Genomic DNA, 18,700 nt, shown 5'->3' with positions numbered 1-18,700 from the left:
CAAGTTTGCAGACGACACAAAGCTGGGTGGGCGTGTGTGCTGTGAGGAGGATGCAGAGAAACTCCAGTATGATTTGGACAGGTTGGGTGATTATACTGCATCTGCCATGCATCTGCCCAATGTGGATAAAGGCGAAGTTATCCACTTTGGTGGCAAAAACAGGAAGACAGATTATTATCTCAACGGCAATAGATTGGGAAAAGGGGAAGTGCAACGAGACCTGGGTGTTCTTGTGCACCAGTCGCTGAAGGCAAGCATGCAGGTGCAGCAGGCGGTTAAGAAGGCAAATGGTATGTTGGCTTTCGTAGCAAGAGGATTCGAGTATAGGAGCAAGGATGTCTTGCTGCAGTTGTACAGGGCCTTGGTGAGACCACACCTGGAGTATTGTGTGCAGTTTTGGTCGCCTTATCTGAGGAAGGATGTTCTTGCCATGGAAGGAGTGCAGCGAAGATTCACCAGACTGATACCTGGGATGGCAGGAATGACTTATGAAGAGAGATGCTGTCGATTAGGCTTATATTCACTAGAGTTTAGAAGAATGAGAGGGGATCTCATTTGAAACTTATAAAATTCTAACAGGACTAGACTGACTAGATGCAGGAAGGATGTTCCCGATGGCGGGGGAGTCCAGAACCAGGGGTCACAGTCTAAGGATAAGGGGTAAGCCATTTAGGACAGAGATGAGGAGGAATTTCTTCACCCAGAGAGTGGTGAACCTGTGGAATTCTCTACCACAGAAGGCCGTTGAGGCCAATTCATTAAATATATTCAAGAAGGAGTTAGATATATTTCTTGAGGCTAAAGGGATCAAGGGATATGGGGAGAAAGCAGGGACGGGTGCTGAATTTGGATGATCAGCCATGATCGCATTGAATGGCAGAGCAGGCTCGAGGGGCCGAATGACCTACTCCTGCCTTCTATGTTTCTATGGGCGATTCTAGAGGCAAGTGCCAGCAGGCTATGTGACTATAGGGATGTCACAGCCAATCCCAAAATTCTCATTCGACATCCACAAATTTTCATTTCCAGCAGGGTGGTCCACTGGATAGCAATCAGGAGCAGCAACCCTGGCTGGTTTTCCCCTCCCTGGTCTAGAGGAGGCACTTAGACCAATTGCAGCACCGTCGTAGTTCACCCTCAGCCACGGGTAGCAAACAACTAACAGGATGGGCCTGGATCAAGCCTATGATCTTCCTGCTGTGCTACATGCTGCTTTTAACAAATGGACCACCGGAAACCCAACTAAGAATTGCTATTTATTTCAAGCGTATGTTGCCCTCCTATATAGAAATTTTTTAAACCCCCTTCTGGATGCTTTGGATACATGCCTCCAATTCAGACCAGACAATCTGCTCCCAAGCCTCGCGCCGAGTCTGCTCCAATAAACGAGCACGCAACCCAGTGACGAATCACCCTTCGATTTTCGCCGAGGGTCTGACCTCTCTGCGTGCACCATCCTGCCTCCAGAAATGTGGCCGAGATTTAAAACCCAGCGGAGCTGGTGGGGGGCGCGGGGTGAGGCGGAGGAAAGAGCAAAATAATGGGGGAACTGAACCCAAGGTTACCCCAGTCCAGTGCACCACTAACTCCTTCATTCTCAAAACACCAATTCCCAATGTGCCTGTTCCTCCAATCTCGATATTCATTTGGTTGTACCTCTTGTGGAACTTCCTCTTCCTGGTCCATCGCGAGGGGTTGAGTCACGAGTACACCAAGAAGGGTTGCCCAGGTTTCCTCAAACTGAGTGCGGCTTGTCCACCCTGAAACAGAAGGAACCCATTATACCGGTCTTGATGCCTTCACTTCAAAGCAGACTACACTTACTCTGGATCAATGCATGCAAAGTCTGGCATGTGGCCAACAGATACAACAAAAACCGCAGTAGCCGCAGCATCAGAGAAAGCCACTTTCAACGGACTTCCGTGAAATTAGGAGCCTGCAAAGCCAACAGCAGCCAGTAAAATCCAGACCAAAGTCCATTTACCGCCCCCCTCCTCAGTTTTTGCCACTTACCAAGAACATTTATCCTGTAGATGAACTCCTTGAAGACCTCTTTCTCCTGAAGGAACTCGACTGGAATTTCAGGAAGAGTTGTACCGAATTCACCCCCAGCTTGCGGAGACCATCCCAACTTCCACACCTGAGGAAAGTTGATTGCGAGTTAACGGCGAGAGAACATTTATCGCATATACTGAACTTTGTGACATGCAATTTCATAATCGCTTAATTGGCACCTAAATCTTGACCCAGATTAGGTGGTGGCCATGATGTATGAAACATACATCCTTCGGTTGCAGTGTTTCAGACAGTGTCACAAGGCAGAAGTTCCTAAATCATTTTTTGTAGCTGTTGCACTATCTAGCAGCCACAGGAGTTTAAACTGGGGCAGATAAGAGAAAACAGACACATAGAAACATAGAAGATAGGAGCAGGAGTAGGCCATTCGGTCCCTCGAGCCTGTTCCGCCATTTAATGAGATAATGGCTGATCATCCAAATTCAGTACCCTGTCCCTGCTTTCTCCCCATATCCCTTTAGCCTCAAGAAATATATCCAACTCCTTCTTGAATATATTTAATGAATTGGCCTCAACTGCCTTGTGTGGTAGACAATTCCACAGGTTCACCACTCTCTGGGTGAAGAAATTCCTCCTCATCTCTGTCCTAAATGGCTTACCCCTTATCCTTAGACTATGACCCCTGGTTCTGGACTCCCCTGCCATCGGGAACATCCTTCCTGCATCTAGTCTGTCTAGTCCTGTTAGAATTTTATAAGTTTCTCACATACCTGAAGAAAATCAATATGCCTGAACACCATCGGATTTCAATTTTGAACAACTTGGCAACAGATTAACTTAAGGGAATGAAAAACCAAGAAGAAGGAACGAGGACCATAGTGCAGGACATCAAGGACGAAAACAGTAAAAGATAAGTCAAGAAGTGGTGTTTAGGTGGCGCCAAGTCTGAAGGCTGCAGGAGGAAGGATAGACTGAGGGAGGTCTGGTTGAAGTATGGGTTTCTGACAGGATGCTACCTGGTATGAGGAAATACAAATACAAAGAAAGCTTGAGAAATTGGGCCTTTCTTCCATTAGAACGATGCAGATTACAGGACGATACGACAGACGTGTTTAAAATTAAGAAAGGATGGGGCAGGGTATTTAAAGCAGACTGTTTCCAGGGGCTGTAGGTGCAAGATTAAATGCAAGAGATTTATAGCAGAGTGCAGGACAAATTGTGTTACACAGAAAATGGAATTCACTTCCAAGGGTAGTGGTTGAAGCAGAAAACATTCATGATTAGATTGGATAGGTGGATGAAGGGTAAGGGGTTGAAGGGATTCGGGAACAGGACGATAAATGTCGTTAGGACTGGTTACACACATTAAGGCTAAATTAAACAGAAGGTACAGTAATCAGATAAAATCTTCAAATGGATTGTACCAGGGGCCTTGAGAAAATTTAATATGAAAAACTAATGAAAAATGGATTTCATATACCTTTTGTATTAAAACATTAAGGAATGCTAAATAAACACAGAAAATGCTAGAAAAGATTAATTAATGCTTTGACCGCAGGATCTTCAGCAAACTCCACACTCTGATGAAGATTCCACACCCAAAATGTTAACCCATTTTTCTATTTTCAGATACTGACAGGCCTGCTATGTATTTTCACAACCGTCTGTTTTTACTTCAGATTTCCAACACTTGGGTTTATTTCCCTTTCCAACTTGAAGGAAATACAACTCAGTAGTTAGATATTAAATAGTAACATAAGAATTAGGAGCAGGAGTAGGCCATGTGGTCCATCGAGCCAGCTCCGCCATTCAAGACGACCATGGCTGAACTTGGATCTCAACTCCACTTTCCCGCCTGATCCCCATACCCCCCCGATTCCCCCAGAGTCCAAAAATCCACTTATCTCAGCCTTGAATATATTCAACGACTCTGCATCCACAGCCCTTTGGGGCAGAGAATTCCAAAGATTCACCACCCTCTTGAGTGAAGAAATTCCTCCTCATCTCAGTCTTAAATGTCCGACCCCTTATCCTGAGACTGTGACCCCTAGTTCTAGACCCTCCAGCCAGGGGAAACAACCCCTCAGCATTTACCCTGTCAATCCCCCTCAGAAACATACATGTTTCAATGCAATCACCGCTCATTCTTCTAAACTCCAGAGAGTCTAGGCCCATGCTACTCAATTTCTCCCCGTAGGACAACCCTCTCATCCTAGGAATCAATCTAGTGAACCTTCGTTGCACCGCCTCCAAGTCAAGTATATCCTTCCTCAGATAAGGAGACCAAAACTGCGCCCAGTACTCCAGGTGTGGTCTCACCAAAGCCCTGTACAATTGTAGCAAGACTTCTTCACTCTTGTACTCCAACCCCCTTTCGATAAAGGCCAACATGCCATTTGCCTTCCTAATTGCCTGCTGTACCTACAGGAAACTTTCGATTAACCAGCCCCTAAATAACCGGAAATGTCGGTTAACCGGCAAAATTCAGGAGTAGGTTCAGGTAACTTATTACTTTTTTTACTCCATTTGTTGCTGTGCAAGGGTGTAGCTGAAGCTGTTGCTAAGCTACAGAGACGTTTGCAACTTGTGCCGATTGTTCTGAAGCAACAGGGTTTGTTGCTTTATACGGAGCTCTGAGCTCCGTATCTTTTACTATAGCGTTCGGTTATCCAGAATTTTTGATGAACCGGCACCACGTCGGTCCTGTCCGTGCCGGATAAAAGAAAGTTTCCTGTACATGCTAACGCTCCATGTTTCCTGTATGAGGACACCCAAATCTTTCTGAACACCAAATACATTTACCTGGAGCAGAATATACCTGCATAATTACCTAACAAAAATAAAATCAATCGGTCATCCAAATGTGAAGCGCTATTGGTTTTTCAAATCCTTTTCAGTACTTTAATACTGCATAAAACATCTGGTCTGTCAGGCTTCAGACTGCTTCACGTGAACGCTTCCAGCCCAGGAAGGACAATGAAGTTACCCCTACTCACCAATGGAGGGGCACGGGTGTAGCTGTTAACCAGAGGCAGCCTGGCTAGGCTAATGCCAATATTCCTGAGAGTCGGGTTCAGGAACGCCGGGATTCGGTTGTTGCTGGCATGCCCAAAGGACAGTATAGACTGGAGACACTCCACCATTTCAGTCATCACATCGCAGGCCTTTGTAATGCATTTGGATCCTAAAATGGCCGAAAGTCAAAGGGTTAGAACATCATAACCTCAGCAATAACTACAAACCCAAGATACTACAGCTCAACTTTTCCAGGCAAAAAGCAAGAAAAAAAACTGAAAATGTAAACCAAAAGAAACACTTATTGTAGCATAGTGGTTGTGTTACTGGACCAGTAATCCAGAGGCCTGGATTGATCATTCGGAGACACGAATTCAAGTCCCACCACGGCAGCTGGAGAATTTAAATTCAATTAAATAAATCTGGAATAAAAAGCTAGCATCAGTAATGGTGACCATGAAACTACTGTTTTGTCATAAAAACCCATCTGGTTCACCAATGTTCTCATGGGAAGGAAATCTGCCATCCTTATGTGACCCCCAGACGCACCCACAGCAATGTGGTTGACTCGTAATAGTTGTATTCAAGAAGGTGGCTCACCACCAACTTCTCAAGGGCAATAAATGCTGGCCTTGCCAGCGACGCCCTCATCATGTGAATGAATAAAAAGACACAGACTTGCATTTATATATCGGCTTATCATACCTCTCAGCAACATCTCAAAATACTTCACACAATTTGACTCTGATGTAAAGTGACCATTGTGCAAGCAGACATGTTCATATGAATTTGTACGTACTGCGGAGTTTAAAAGAGCTCTGTCAGTTGCTTCTGAAGGAATTTATTTTGTCTTTTCCCTGAAGCCTCACTTTGAAGTAATTCTTCGTACTAAAAAAATTAGCTGCTACCTCAAGGGGAAGCGATTTGCTTCTTGGTATTCTCGTCTGAGCGGAAGGGCATGGGGTCAAGCTTCGCTCCAGGATTTCTGCGCATAATTTAGATCGACACCTCAGTGCAGTACTGAGGGAGTGCGGCAATGTCGGAGGTACCACCTTTCGGATGAGGCATTAAAGCAAGGTTCTGTTTGCCTGTTCAGGTGGATGCAAAATATCCCATTGCACTATTCGAAGAGCAAAGGAGTTCTCCTAGTGTACTGGCCAACACTTTTCCCTCAGCCAACATTATAAAAACAGATCATCTTATTGCTACTTGTGGGGCCTTGCTGTGCGCAAATTGGCTGCTATATTTCCTACATTACAGTGACGACACTCCAAAGTAATTCATTGGCTGTGTAGCACTTTTGGACATCCTGAGGTCGCGAAAGGTGCCATATAAATTCAAGTTCTCCCTTTCTTCAATCCTATTGCCTATAAATAATCAAGGTTGTCTGCCTAGTACATTTAGTTTGTGAAATTATAATATGGGCCAGTTTGTCACTCGAAGAAATGCAACTCACTGTTTGTGATCACCACAGTCACCTAAACGGGAATATACACTGAATGGAAAGAGACTGAAGGGTGTGGATGAACAGAAAGACCATGGGTTCAAAACATATGACTCACTGAAAGTGAGAGTGTAGGTAGATGAAGCCTTCAGTAAAGCCAATAGAATTTGCGGTTTTATGATAGAACCAGAGGCGACATGAGGAAAAACCTTTTTTACACAACGAGTGGTTAGGATTAGGAATGCACTCTCTGATAGGGTGGTGGATACAGATTCAATAGTAGCCTTCAAAAGGGAATTGGATAAATACTCGGAGAAAAAATTGCAGGGATATGGGGAAAGAGCAGAGATTGGGACTAACAGGATTGCTCTTTGAAAGAGCCGGCGCAGACTCGATGGGCCGAATGGTCTTCGTCTGTGCTGTATTATTCTATGATTCTACATGCAGGGATATAGAGTACAAGAGCAAAGAAGTAATGATGAATTTATACATTGCATAGGCCCCATTTGGAGCAGTGTGTGCAGGTTTAAGCACCCCATTATAGAAGGGACATTGAAGCCATAGAGAGCATACAGCGTCGAGTCACCGGGATAATGCCAGGGATGTAAAAACTGTCGTAATCAGCCGAGATATAGGAGATGCTGTGACTATTTCCACTGGAGTAGAGACTGTTAGAGATGTTATAGAGGTTTTTTAAATTATGAAGAGTTTTGATGGGGTGACTAGGGAAAGACTATTTCCTTTGGCTGGGAAGCCAGTGATGAGAAGTCATCAATTTACAACTGACATGAAGAGAGCGAGGAGAGGGCTTGAAAGAAATGTTGTTACACAGAGGACTGCTGGAGCATGGAGTGCTTTGCCACAGGGACTGGTTGAGGCAGAGACCATGACATTGTTTAAGGGAAAAGAGGCTAAATATTCGAAGCGGAAGACGATACAAGACTATGGGGAGAGAACAGGACAGTGAGCTTAGTTTTGGATCATTCGAGCAAAGAATTGCCACAGATACAATAGGCTGAATGGCCTCCTTTCCTGCTGTAAACCTCGACAGCAGGTGGGAATCATTGACCCAAGGACTACAGGAGGTAAATGTGACTTAACGGCCACATTCAAATGTCAACAGACTGCCATGATAATCCAAGTTTGTTTTTTGTGCGTTCCCCCCGGGGGAACGATATGAAGCCACATTTACTCACTCTCTGACACGTTCGCACCCTCTTCACCCTCAATTGTAGTTCTGTCGGTATTCGACTTTCTCCTCTCCTCGTGAAGCAGCAGCTGCTCTCCTGGTTCAACCGCCACTGAAATAAACAAACAGTATTAATCACAGGCGTGGCGAGCGCGCGCGGCAGGAGAGGGGCAATCACTAAACTCAGGGTTTTTAAACAAATTCTTCGGAGTTGAGATTTTTTATTCCACTCAACTATTTTTTTCATAATAAAGAATTGTTCGATGAGCAGGGTAAACGATTACCTCATTTACTCTATATAAAAAAAAACTGCACGTGTCTGCTTGTCACATTACAGAAATTCTGAAAATGGTCTAATATATATTTGAGGCAGAAGTTTTCAAATGCAGGTGGGGTCCCGCTGCAATTACTGACACACTCTTGGGGATCTCCTACAGATACTGACACACTTCGGAGGACCCCCTGCAAATACTGACACACTCCTGGGGACCTTCCACAAAACACAAGCAGACATTAATGGCCCAGAACTTGGTGTCGGGGGCTTGCCGCGCGTGCAAGCCCCCGATGTGCGCTCACCCTGCGCGCCGACATCTGAAACCTGGCCCGCAGTGGATTTCCTGTCAGTGGCCAGGTTCTGATGTCGGCGCGCTGTGCTAACCTGACCCAGCGGCGTAGTTAGTGCGATGTGCCGGCTGGGATCAGGTGAGCACTGTTCAGCCAATCAGGGGAGGGGAAACTTCATTCATAAGTTTGAGTGTAAGAACTGTCAAACTCATGAGAAGTACTGCACCCCAAAACACTACTTAAACTTTAAATAAAATTTTAAAAAACATCCCAATCATTAAATTAAGTATAAATAAGTTAAAAAAAATTTAAATTTTTTTTTTTGAAAAAAAATAAATTTTTAATAAAAAGGGTCTAAAACTCAACTTACCTTATTGTAAATTGTTTAAAATAATAAACCTGTGGAAATTTTTTTTCTAAATTACACTAAAACACCACTTACCTGTAAAAATAAATACTTGTGTGCTTTTTACAAGCGTAAAGACCGGAGGCCTTTACACATGGGCAAATCCCCCAAAACACAGGAAATCCAAGATGCACGCGCTGCCCCCTACAGCACGCGCGCTAGCCTCTTCAACTCTCGGGTTGGAGGAGAGGAAATGCCGGTTTTCAGCGCATGCGCTGTGCATGCTGAAAACCGGCATTTCCTCCGGCCAGACGCGAGTACCCCTTCCGTACTCACGCGTTTGGGGAGGAATTTCTGCCCCAATAAACTTGGAGTGGGCGTGTAATTGGCAAATTATTTTCAATATAGACAAGTGAGGTGGTGCATTTTGGTCGCAAGACTAAAGGTTTGATAGAGTAGACGTAGAGAAAATGTTTCCACTTGTGGGGGGGAATCCCAAATCTGGAGGTCATAAATATAAGATGGTCACGAATAAATTCAGGAAAAACTTCTTTACTCAGAGAGTGACAAGAATGTGGAGTAGTTGAGGCAAATAGCGTAGATGCAGTTAAGGGGAACATAAGAAATAGGAGCAGGGGTAGGCCATTCGGCCCCTCGAGCCTGCCCCTGCCATTCAATAAAATCATGGCTGATCTGATCAGGCGGCAGCTGTTCATGATTCTGCCATCTCCATTTGCAACATTTAACCACTCCTGCCTTGCATTCTTGCACAGACTGTCCCTTAAGCTCCTTCCTCTGCTACCCACCGCCTCCCCCACCACCTTCCCTGCCTCTGCCCCTGCTTAAAATCTGTTACATTTCAAACTTTTACCAGTTCTGACGAAGGGTCTCCGACCTGAAACGTTAACTCTGTTTCTCTCTCCACGGATGCTGCCTGGCCTGCATTTTCTGTTGTTATTTCAGATTTCCAGCATCCGCAGTATTTTGCTATTGTATGGCTGATCTGATCTTGGCCTCAACTCCACTTTCCTGCCCGCTCCCCATAACCCTCGACTCCCCTGTAGCTCAAATTTATGTCCATCTCCGCCTTGAATATATTCACTGACTCCGCCTCCACAGCTCTCTGGGGTAGAGAATTCCAAAGATTCACAACCCTCAGCGAAGAAATTCCTCCTCATCTCCGTTTTAAACGGGCGACCCCCTTATCCTGAAACTATGCCCCCTAGTTCCAGATTCTCCCATGAGGGGAAACATCCTCCCTGCATCTACCCTATCAAGCCCCCTCAGAATCTTAGAGAAGCACATGAGGGAGAGAGGAATAGAAGGATGTGCTGACAGGGTTAGATGAAGAAGGGTGGGAGGAGGCTCGTGTGGAGCATAGACCAGTTGGACCGAATGGTCCGTTTCTATGCAACTCTAGGTAAATACCAACACTCCTGGGGAACCCCCGATCCTCATTCTGAAAAAACAGCATCAGCTGGTCCAAGGATAGCAGTGCTATCACTGCAGAAAGCACCTCATTACAACACTTACTGGTAAACAAAGAGAAAAATACAGAAATCTCAATAGATGGTCAATAACATTTTGAACATCTAGGACTTAAAGCAAAGTTGCTCCATTAATAACTTTATAAACTTTCAGACTGGAATCAACGTTTTATATCCTGGACCTGGGTGTAACTCCAGCCCAGATTGGAGGCATAGAAATTCGTCTGCTGGGTGCAAGAGGCTTGTGCAAAATGCTTCGGGACATTCCCAAATCAGGTTGAGAGAGATCACAGGCTCACGGCACAAATTTGGCAATCTCAAGCAATGGACCCCAAGACAGCCGACGTGGAAAATGGAGAAGTATCACACCAGCGCAGTAGTGGGTGCTTAATTAAGGTAGAGGGAGCTTCCACCGCCTCCGCACCCACCCCGCCCTGCCCACCACCACGAGCCTCTGGAATGCATTGCCGGCTGGTGCAGACTCCCTTTATGTCTTCAAAGGGGAGCTGGATCCTGACTGTGGGAGGGATCGCAACATACAGAAGGTTATCGTGCCTTCTGTTGCCTGGGCCCTAAGCTCTGGAAATCCCTCCCTAAACTTCTCCGCCTCTCTTTCCTCCTTTAAGACACTCCTTAAAACCTACCTCTTTGACCAAGCTTTTGGTCACCTGCCCTAATTTATCCTTATGTGGATCGGTGTCAAATTTGTTGTCTTAAAATACTCCTGTGCAGCGCCTTGGGACGTTTTACTACATTAAAGGCGCTATATAAATACAAGTTATTGTTGCTGTTGTTGTTGTTACATGTCTTTACAGATAACACTTGGTCCGTGTGACCTCCTGAACTGGTTTTGATCGCCCGAGGAGGTATTTTCCAGAGTATTTTTTCCCCGTGTTTTTTTTGGCCTCTCCCAGGAGATTACATGCCTTGGGGTTGGGGGAAGTGGGAAGGAGCGAGGAAGTGTTTAGTTAGGATGCTCCGGCCATCGTGGGGCAGGCTTGATGAACTAGCTGGTCTTTCCCTGCCCGTCAATTGTGTATGGTTGTATGCACTATTTAATTAAACATGCAACATGATGTTAGAGTGCTTAACAGTGACACTCAAAGCACCAATTTTTAAAAATTCATTCACAGGATGAGAGTGTCGCTGGCAAAGCCAGCATTTATTGCCCATCCTTAATTGCCCTTGAGAAGGTGGTGGTGAGCTGCCATTTCAGAGGGCAGTTAAGAGTCAACCACATGGCTGAGGGTCTGGAGTCACATTCGGCCAGACCGGGTAAGGACTGCAGATTTCCTTCTCTAAAAGGACATAAGTGAACCAGATGGGTTTTTACGACAATCCGGTAGTTTCCTGGTCACCAGCACTGCTACTAGCTTTTTATTCTAGATTTATTTAATAAACTAAATTTAAATTCCACAGTTGTGGGATTGGAACTTGGGTCTCCGGATGATTACTAGTCCAGTAACATAACCACTATGCTACCATACCCCATGAATAAAAAATAGTCCTCTCCCACAGCACTAATATCCTTCACTCAGACAAGCAGCGTAAGTCACAAAAAAAACCCGCTACATGTTTTTACTTAATTTCTCCTACCAAATGTAAAAAAGAAATCCTTACTTGCTTCGATGATGAACCGGATGCAGTTGATAACGGAGCAGGCTTGAGTGACGAAGGCCGCAGACGCCAGCAGGTTCCAAACCCCGGGCTGCTGCAGAACTAAGCAGCAGCAATCCAGAGCAGCTTGCAGGTCCAGACTTAGAGGAACCTGATCGTGCATCAACTGCCAGCACAGCGCCTGCATGACACAATGCAAAAAAACAAGATGTACAGAGGTCAAGACATGCGATTTGATAGAGGTGTACAAGATTATGACGGGTTTGGTTAGGCTAGACGGGGAAAGGCTGTTCCCACTAGTTGATGGTACAAGGACTAGGGGACACAGATTTACGGTTTTGGGCAAGAGATACAGGGGGGACGTGAGGAAAAACTTTTTTACACAGCGAGTGGTGATGACCTGGAACGCGCTGCCGACGGAAGTGGTGGAAGCGGAGACACTCAATGTTTTCAAGGGGAGACTGGATAGGCACTTGAGGGAAATAAACTTGCAGGGCTACGGGGATAGAGCGCGGGAATGGGACTGATCGGATTGCTCTACAGAGAGCCGGCACGGACTCAATAGGCCGAATGGCCTCCTTCTGTGCCGTTATGACTTTGACCATTATAGCAACAGTAACATAGAATTAGAGAGAATGTACTGCACATAGAAATAGGCCATTCGGCCCAACCAGTCCGTGCCAGTCTTTATGCTCCACACGAGCCTCCTCCCGTCTTCCTTCATCTCACCCTATCGGCATAACCTGCCTGTGTTGTTGGACCTACGCAGCCGGTCCGACAGCATCTGAAGAGAGAAGACGCTGATCAACGGTTGTGGTGGGAGCCCACCGACCCGCCTTTTCTCTTTCTGGGTGCTGACTGACCCGCTGCCTATTTCTAGCATTTTCTGTTGCTTCAGATTTCCAGCGTTCGCAGATTTTCTTTCTATCCACCCCTCTTTTCTTGGTACCAGCACTACTCAGTAGGAATTTGATTTAAGGGATAGAATTGAAAAGTAGGGAAGTTATGCTAAACCTGTATCGAACTTTGGTTAGAGTACTGTGTACAGTTCTGGTCGCCATATTATAAAAAAGGATATATAGAGGCACTGAAGAGGGTGCAAAAAAGATTTACAAGGATGTTACCAGAAATGCGAGGTTATACCCATCAGGAAAGGCTGAACAGGCTGAGTATCTTTTCTCTTGAAAAGAGATGGCTGAGGGGTGACCTAATAGCAGTCTTTAAAATTATGAAAGGTTTTGACAGAGTAGACACAGAGAGAGTGATTCCATTTGTGAAGAGCAAAACTAGAGGCCATCAATAGAAGATAGTCACCAAGAAATCCAATCAGGAATTCAGAAGAAACTTCTTTACCCAGAGAGTGGTGAGAATGTGGAACTCGCTACCACAGGGAGTGGTTGAAGCAAATAGTATAGATGCATTTAAGGGGAGGTTAGACAAACATATGAGGGAGAAGGGAGGATAAGAGTTAGATGAGGAAAGACGGGAGGAGGCTCGAGTGGAGCATAAACTGAAATAACAACAGAAAATGCTGGAAAAACTCAGCAGGTCAGGCAACATCCGTGGAGAGAAATTTGAGTTGACGTTTCGGGTTGGACCCTTCTTCAAAACTGGAAAGAAAAGAAACTAGATCGAAGGCAGGGCTGCGATCGGACAAAAGAATAAAAAACAAAAGAAGTAAGAGAGATTAGAAGCTAGACGAGATGGTAATAGGCTGGGATTGGGTGTAAAGTGTACTGGCAGGGCAAAAGATAGCTGCCAGGTGTGAGAGAGAAACAAAAGGAAAGTGGGGGGGGGGGGGGGGGGGGAAAGGAGTGGAACAATTACAAGAGAAAATGAAATGGGGGCCGAGCTTATGATCTGAAATTGTTGAACTCGATATTGAGTCCGGAAGGCTGCAGACTGCCTAATCGGAAGATGAGGTGCTGTTCCTCGAGTTTACGTTGAGCTTCCGTGGAACAATACAAGAGGCCAAGGACGGTGAGGTCCGAGTGGGAATGGAGCGGTGAATTAAAATGACAGGCGACCGGAAGCTCGGGGTCACCCTTACGGACTGAACGGAGGTGTTCCGCAAAGCGGTCACCCAATCTGCGTTTGGTCTCCCCAATGTAGAGGAGACCGCATCGTGAGCAGCAAATACAGTATACTAGATTGCGAGAAGTACAAGTAAATCGCTGTTTCACCTGGAAGGGGTGTTTGGGGCCCTGGACAGTGGGAAGGGGGGAGGTATAGGGGCAGGTGTTACATCTCCTCCGCTTGCACGGGAAGGTGCCAGGCGAAGAGGAAGGGCTGTTTGGGGTGATAGAGGAGTGGACTAGGGTGTCTCGGAGGGAGCGGTCCCTGCGGAATGCTGAAAGGGGAGGGGAGGGGAAGATACGTTTGGTGGTGGGATCACTTTGGAGGTAGCGGAAATGCCGGAGGATGATCCGTTGAATGTGGAGGCTGGTGGGGTGAAAGGTGAGGACAAGGGGAACCCTATCGTGGTTCCAGGAGGGAGGGGCAGGGGCGAGGGCAGAAGTGCGGGAGATAGAACTGACACGGTCGAGGGCAGTGTCAACCACAGTAGAGGGGAATCCTCGGTTGCGGAAAAAGGAAGACATGTCTGAAGCACTGGTGTGGAAGGTGGCGTCGTCGGAGCAGATACAGCGGAGGCGGAGAAACTGGGAGAATGGAAGAGAGTCCTTACAGGAAGCGGGGTGGGAGGAAGTGTAGTCCAGGTAGCTGTGGGAGTCAGTGGGCTGTGGGAGTCAGCATAAACTGGTTGGGCTGAATGACCTGTTTCTGTGCTGTATATCCTAGGTAATCCTATGTAAAGTAACACAAAGTTTTCTCGCACCCCTTCCAGCTCCAATTATTTCAAGAATACAAATTAAGGGTTACAGAATCATTTAGTGTTCCAGGCTACCAACTATGGGTTTAAAAAAAAAAAAACCAGCCTACCTGGGATTACCTCAGCTTCTAAAAACGCACTAGAAAACTAGACCTAGTATTGGCCTGCAGTGGTCTCAGGCCAATCCTTGGAAGTTCCTCCCTAAAATTCACTACTTTTCTCCCTGCCTTCAAGAGCCTTTTTCAACCTTGCTGCTGAGTGACTGTTTCTGGTTTGCGAAGTCCCATGGTACATTATTTACATTAAAGGCATTACATAAATACAAGTTTATGTAACGCCTTGTGAAGTATAAAAAAACAGCACAGACTTGTTGGGCTGAATGGCCTGTTGCTGTGCTGTATATTCTATGTAATTCTAAGTTGCTGGTGCATTTACACAAACCAAATATGAATACACGCACATGTTTGCGGCATATTAGTGCAGTGGCTATGTTACTGGACTAATAATCCAGAGAATGCTGGCATGGTAGTTTGAGAATTTGAATTCAGTTTTTTAAAATCTGGAAATAAAAAGTTGGCATCAGTAAAAGTGAAGCTGTCTGTGAAGGAATAGGCCATATAATCTATTCAGAAAAATTCTGGCCTCATTAAAACATGACAAACTGGGTTTGGAAATCTCGAAACCTAACGATGAAAAAGCTGTGAAAGCATTCTGGCTATTGAGATAAGAGAGTTGTTGACACTGAATCAATAACCTTATTGAAACAGAAGGTTAAAGGCTCCGGCAGGCTGAACCTTTCAGAATGAAACAATGGTTCACCCTGGATAAGGTGGTCTAATTTACACTTCATAAAGCAGCACATAAAAGTAAGAAACATCTGCCTTCGTAAAAATGACCAAGCAAAACACACCTGCCATTACACTGTTTTTTATGGTAAACTTAGAACACCTAGAGAGGAGACATGATTCTGTAATGCTACCAGCTGATCTGGCAGTAAAAATTGCAGAGGTCAGCAGAAAAATGACGAGATAATTAGCTTGCATCAGCAGAAAACCTTAAAGAAAATACCACTGGAAAAGGGTATAAATATTGTACTCTCAAATGGGATAGTAGACTCGCTGTAATCGGGCAAAACGATTCTCGGCTTCAGAGGCGGCTCTAAGTCGCAAACTCTTTGTACCTCGGGGAACAAAGGTATTTGATTTTGGTGGATATCCTGAATAGAACTTTAAGAACTGTAAAACTGTAGCGAAGTTAAGATTTGAGAGTAAGTTTCTCTGATAATAAGATCGCAAGCTTTCTCTTTTTGGAACTGTTAATGTTGCGATTGACTCACCAACTGTAAACTACATGTCAGTTCTTTAATAAATCGATGTATTTTTAGAATTGTCTCAAAAAAGATGTCTGCATCAAACTCGTGAACTCAATCTCTGTACACTCTTTGGTGAGGAGTTGCAGAATTCTGGGGGAGTTTTCCAGACCCTCATAATATCCGGAACGTTACAGTCTAGCTAAACTTATTAAAAGCGCTATCTGGAGGACGGTAACATTTTCAGGTTGTTCCTTTCCTTTAGGGAGAGATAGTCCGGACCTTTAGACCCAATTAAGTGTCTTTAGGATTCGGCTACCTCAAACTTTAGTTGAAAGTGAACGTCTGAGAAATACGCCTGATCTGGGGTAGCCCTTAGGAGGCTTGGACCAGTAATTATCCCTTCATGTCAAGCTTGTCGTTAAAAACCCAACTCATTCACTAATGTCCTTCATGGAAAGAAACCTGCCGTCCTTTTTTTCCCCTTCTAATTTCATTCACAGGATGTGGGCGTTGCTGGCAAGGCCAGCATTTATTGCCCATCCCTAATTGCCCTTCTAACATAAGATAAGAACATAAGAAATAGGAGCAGGAGTTGGCCAATCGGCCCCTCGAGCCTGCTCCGCCATTCAATAAGATCATGGCTGATCTGATCCTAACCGCCAATCCACTATCACAGGACTATCTCCTGAATCGAACAGCATTAGACACACGAAAACAGGAGCAGGATCAGGCTACACGGCCCCTGGGCCCACTCCGCTACCCACAGGGCCATGACCGATCCGAACCTAGACTCATGTCCAAATTCCTGCCCGCTCCCCGTAACCCTTAATTCCCTTTTCTACTAGGAAACTGTCTATTTCTGTTTTAAATTTATGTAATGATGTAGCTTCGACAGCTTTTTGGGGCAGCATATTCCATGGACCTACCACCCTCTGAGTGAAGTAGTTCCTCCTCATCTCAGTTTTGAAAGAGCAGCCCCTTATTCTAAGACTATGCCCCCTAGTTCTAGTTTCACCCATCATCTGGAACATCCTCCCTGCATCCACCCGATCCAACCCCTTCATAATCTTATATGTTTCAATAAGATCGCCTCTCATTCTTCTGAACTCCAATGAGTAGAGTCCCAATCTACTCAACCTCTCCTCATATGTCCATCCTCTCATCCCCGGGATTAATCGAGTGAACCTTCTTTGTACTGACTCGAGAGCAAGTATGTCTTTTCTTAAGTATGGACACCAAAACTGTATGCAGTATTCCAGGTGCGGTCTCACCAATACCTTGTACAACTGAAGCAATACCTCCCTATTTTTATATTCTATCCCCCTAGCAATGAAAGCCAACATTCCATTGGCCTTCTTAATCACTTGCTGCACCTGCATACTAACCTTTTGAGTTTCGTGCACCAGGACCCCCAGATCCCTTTGTACTTCAATACTTTCCAGTTTCTTGCCATTAAGATAATAACTTGCTCTACGATTTTTCCTGCCAAAGTGCATAACCTCACACTTTCCAGTATTGTATTCCATCTGCCAAATCTCTGCCCACTTACTTAGCCTGTCTATGTCCCCTTGCAGGTTTTTTATGTCCTCCTCACTCATTACTTTCCCTCCCATCTTAGTATCATCTGCAAACTTTGACGTGTTACACTCGGTCCCCTCCTCCAAATCGTTAATATAGATTGTAAAGAGTTGGGGACCCAGCACTGACCCCTGCGGAACACCACTGGTTACTGATTGCCAGTCTGAATATGAACCATTTATCCCAACTCTCTGCCTTCTGTTAGATAGCCAATCCTCTATCCATGCCAGAATATTACCCCCAATCCCGTGATTTTTTATCTTAAGCAATAATCTTTTGTGTGGCACCTTGTCAAATGCCTTTTGGAAGTCTAAATACACTACGTCCACTGGTTCACCTTTATCCACCCTATATGTTACTTCCTCAAAGAACTCCAGCAAATTTGTCAAACATGACTTCCCCTTCATAAAACCATGCTGACTTTGTCTTATTAAATTATGATTATCCAAATGTCCTGTTACTGTCTCCTTAATAATGGACTCCAAAATTTTACCTACCACAGATGTTAGGCTAACCGGTCTATAGTTTCCAGCCTTCTGTCTACTGCCCTTTTTAAATAAGGGTGTTACATTAGCAGTTTTCCAGTCTGCCGGGACCTTTGCTGAGTCCAGGGAGTTTTGGAAGATTATTACCAATGCATCCACAATCCCTACCGCCACTTCCCTCAAAACCCTGGGATGTAAGCCATCAGGTCCAGGTGATTTATCCGCCTTGAGTCCCATTATTTTACCAAGTACTACTTCCTTAGTGATTTTAATCGTATTTAGCTCCTCCCCCCCTATAGCCCCCCGCTTGTCAAGTGTTGGGATATTCTTGGTGTCCTCTACTGTAAAGACTGATGTAAAATATTCATTCAGTGTTTTTGCCACCTCCATATTTCCCACCATTAATTTCCCGGTCTCATCCTCTAAGGGACCAACATTTACTTTAGCCACCCTTTTTCTTTTTATATAACTATAAAAACTCTTACTATCTGTCTTTATATTTTTTGCTAATTTACTTTCATAATGTATCTTCCCTTTCTTAATCAATCTTTTTGTTATTTTTTGCTGTCTTTTAAAGTTTTCCCAATCCTCTATCCTCCCACTAGATTTGGCTACCTTATATGCCCTTGTTTTTAGTCGAATACTATCCTTAATTTCTTTACTTAGCCACGGATGGCTGTCTTTTCTTTTACACCCTTTTTTTCCCCTCAGTGGAATATACTTTTTTTGGAATTTGTAAAATAACTCCTTAAATGTACACCACTGATCATGTATCGTCTTATCCTTTAACCTATTTTCCCAATCCACTTTACTCAAT

General features: G+C 44.8%; 1 protein-coding gene across 8 annotated transcripts in view; it reads right to left on the bottom strand.

Moving 5' to 3' along the window:
• Positions 1–18,700, bottom strand: part of htt (huntingtin) — a 256,421-nt gene that overhangs the window by 30,471 nt on the left and 207,250 nt on the right. For all 8 annotated transcript variants that reach the window (XM_085974744.1, XM_085975173.1, XM_085974896.1 and 5 more), the window contains 5 exons: positions 11,682–11,859; positions 7,672–7,776; positions 5,013–5,200; positions 2,014–2,140; positions 1,657–1,760 (listed from right to left, as the gene is read on the bottom strand). In XM_085974744.1, the coding sequence (XP_085830870.1) occupies positions 1,657–1,760; positions 2,014–2,140; positions 5,013–5,200; positions 7,672–7,776; positions 11,682–11,859 (702 nt within the window). The remainder of the gene's footprint in view (positions 1–1,656; positions 1,761–2,013; positions 2,141–5,012; positions 5,201–7,671; positions 7,777–11,681; positions 11,860–18,700) is intronic.

This window comes from Somniosus microcephalus, chromosome 1 (assembly GCF_052327205.1).
Source record: "Somniosus microcephalus isolate GS21.2 chromosome 1, FLI_Smic_1.0, whole genome shotgun sequence".
NCBI lineage: Eukaryota > Metazoa > Chordata > Chondrichthyes > Squaliformes > Somniosidae > Somniosus > Somniosus microcephalus.
The sequence above is the reverse complement of the archived record's forward strand: the minus strand, read 5'-3'. Positions and strand labels throughout refer to the sequence as shown.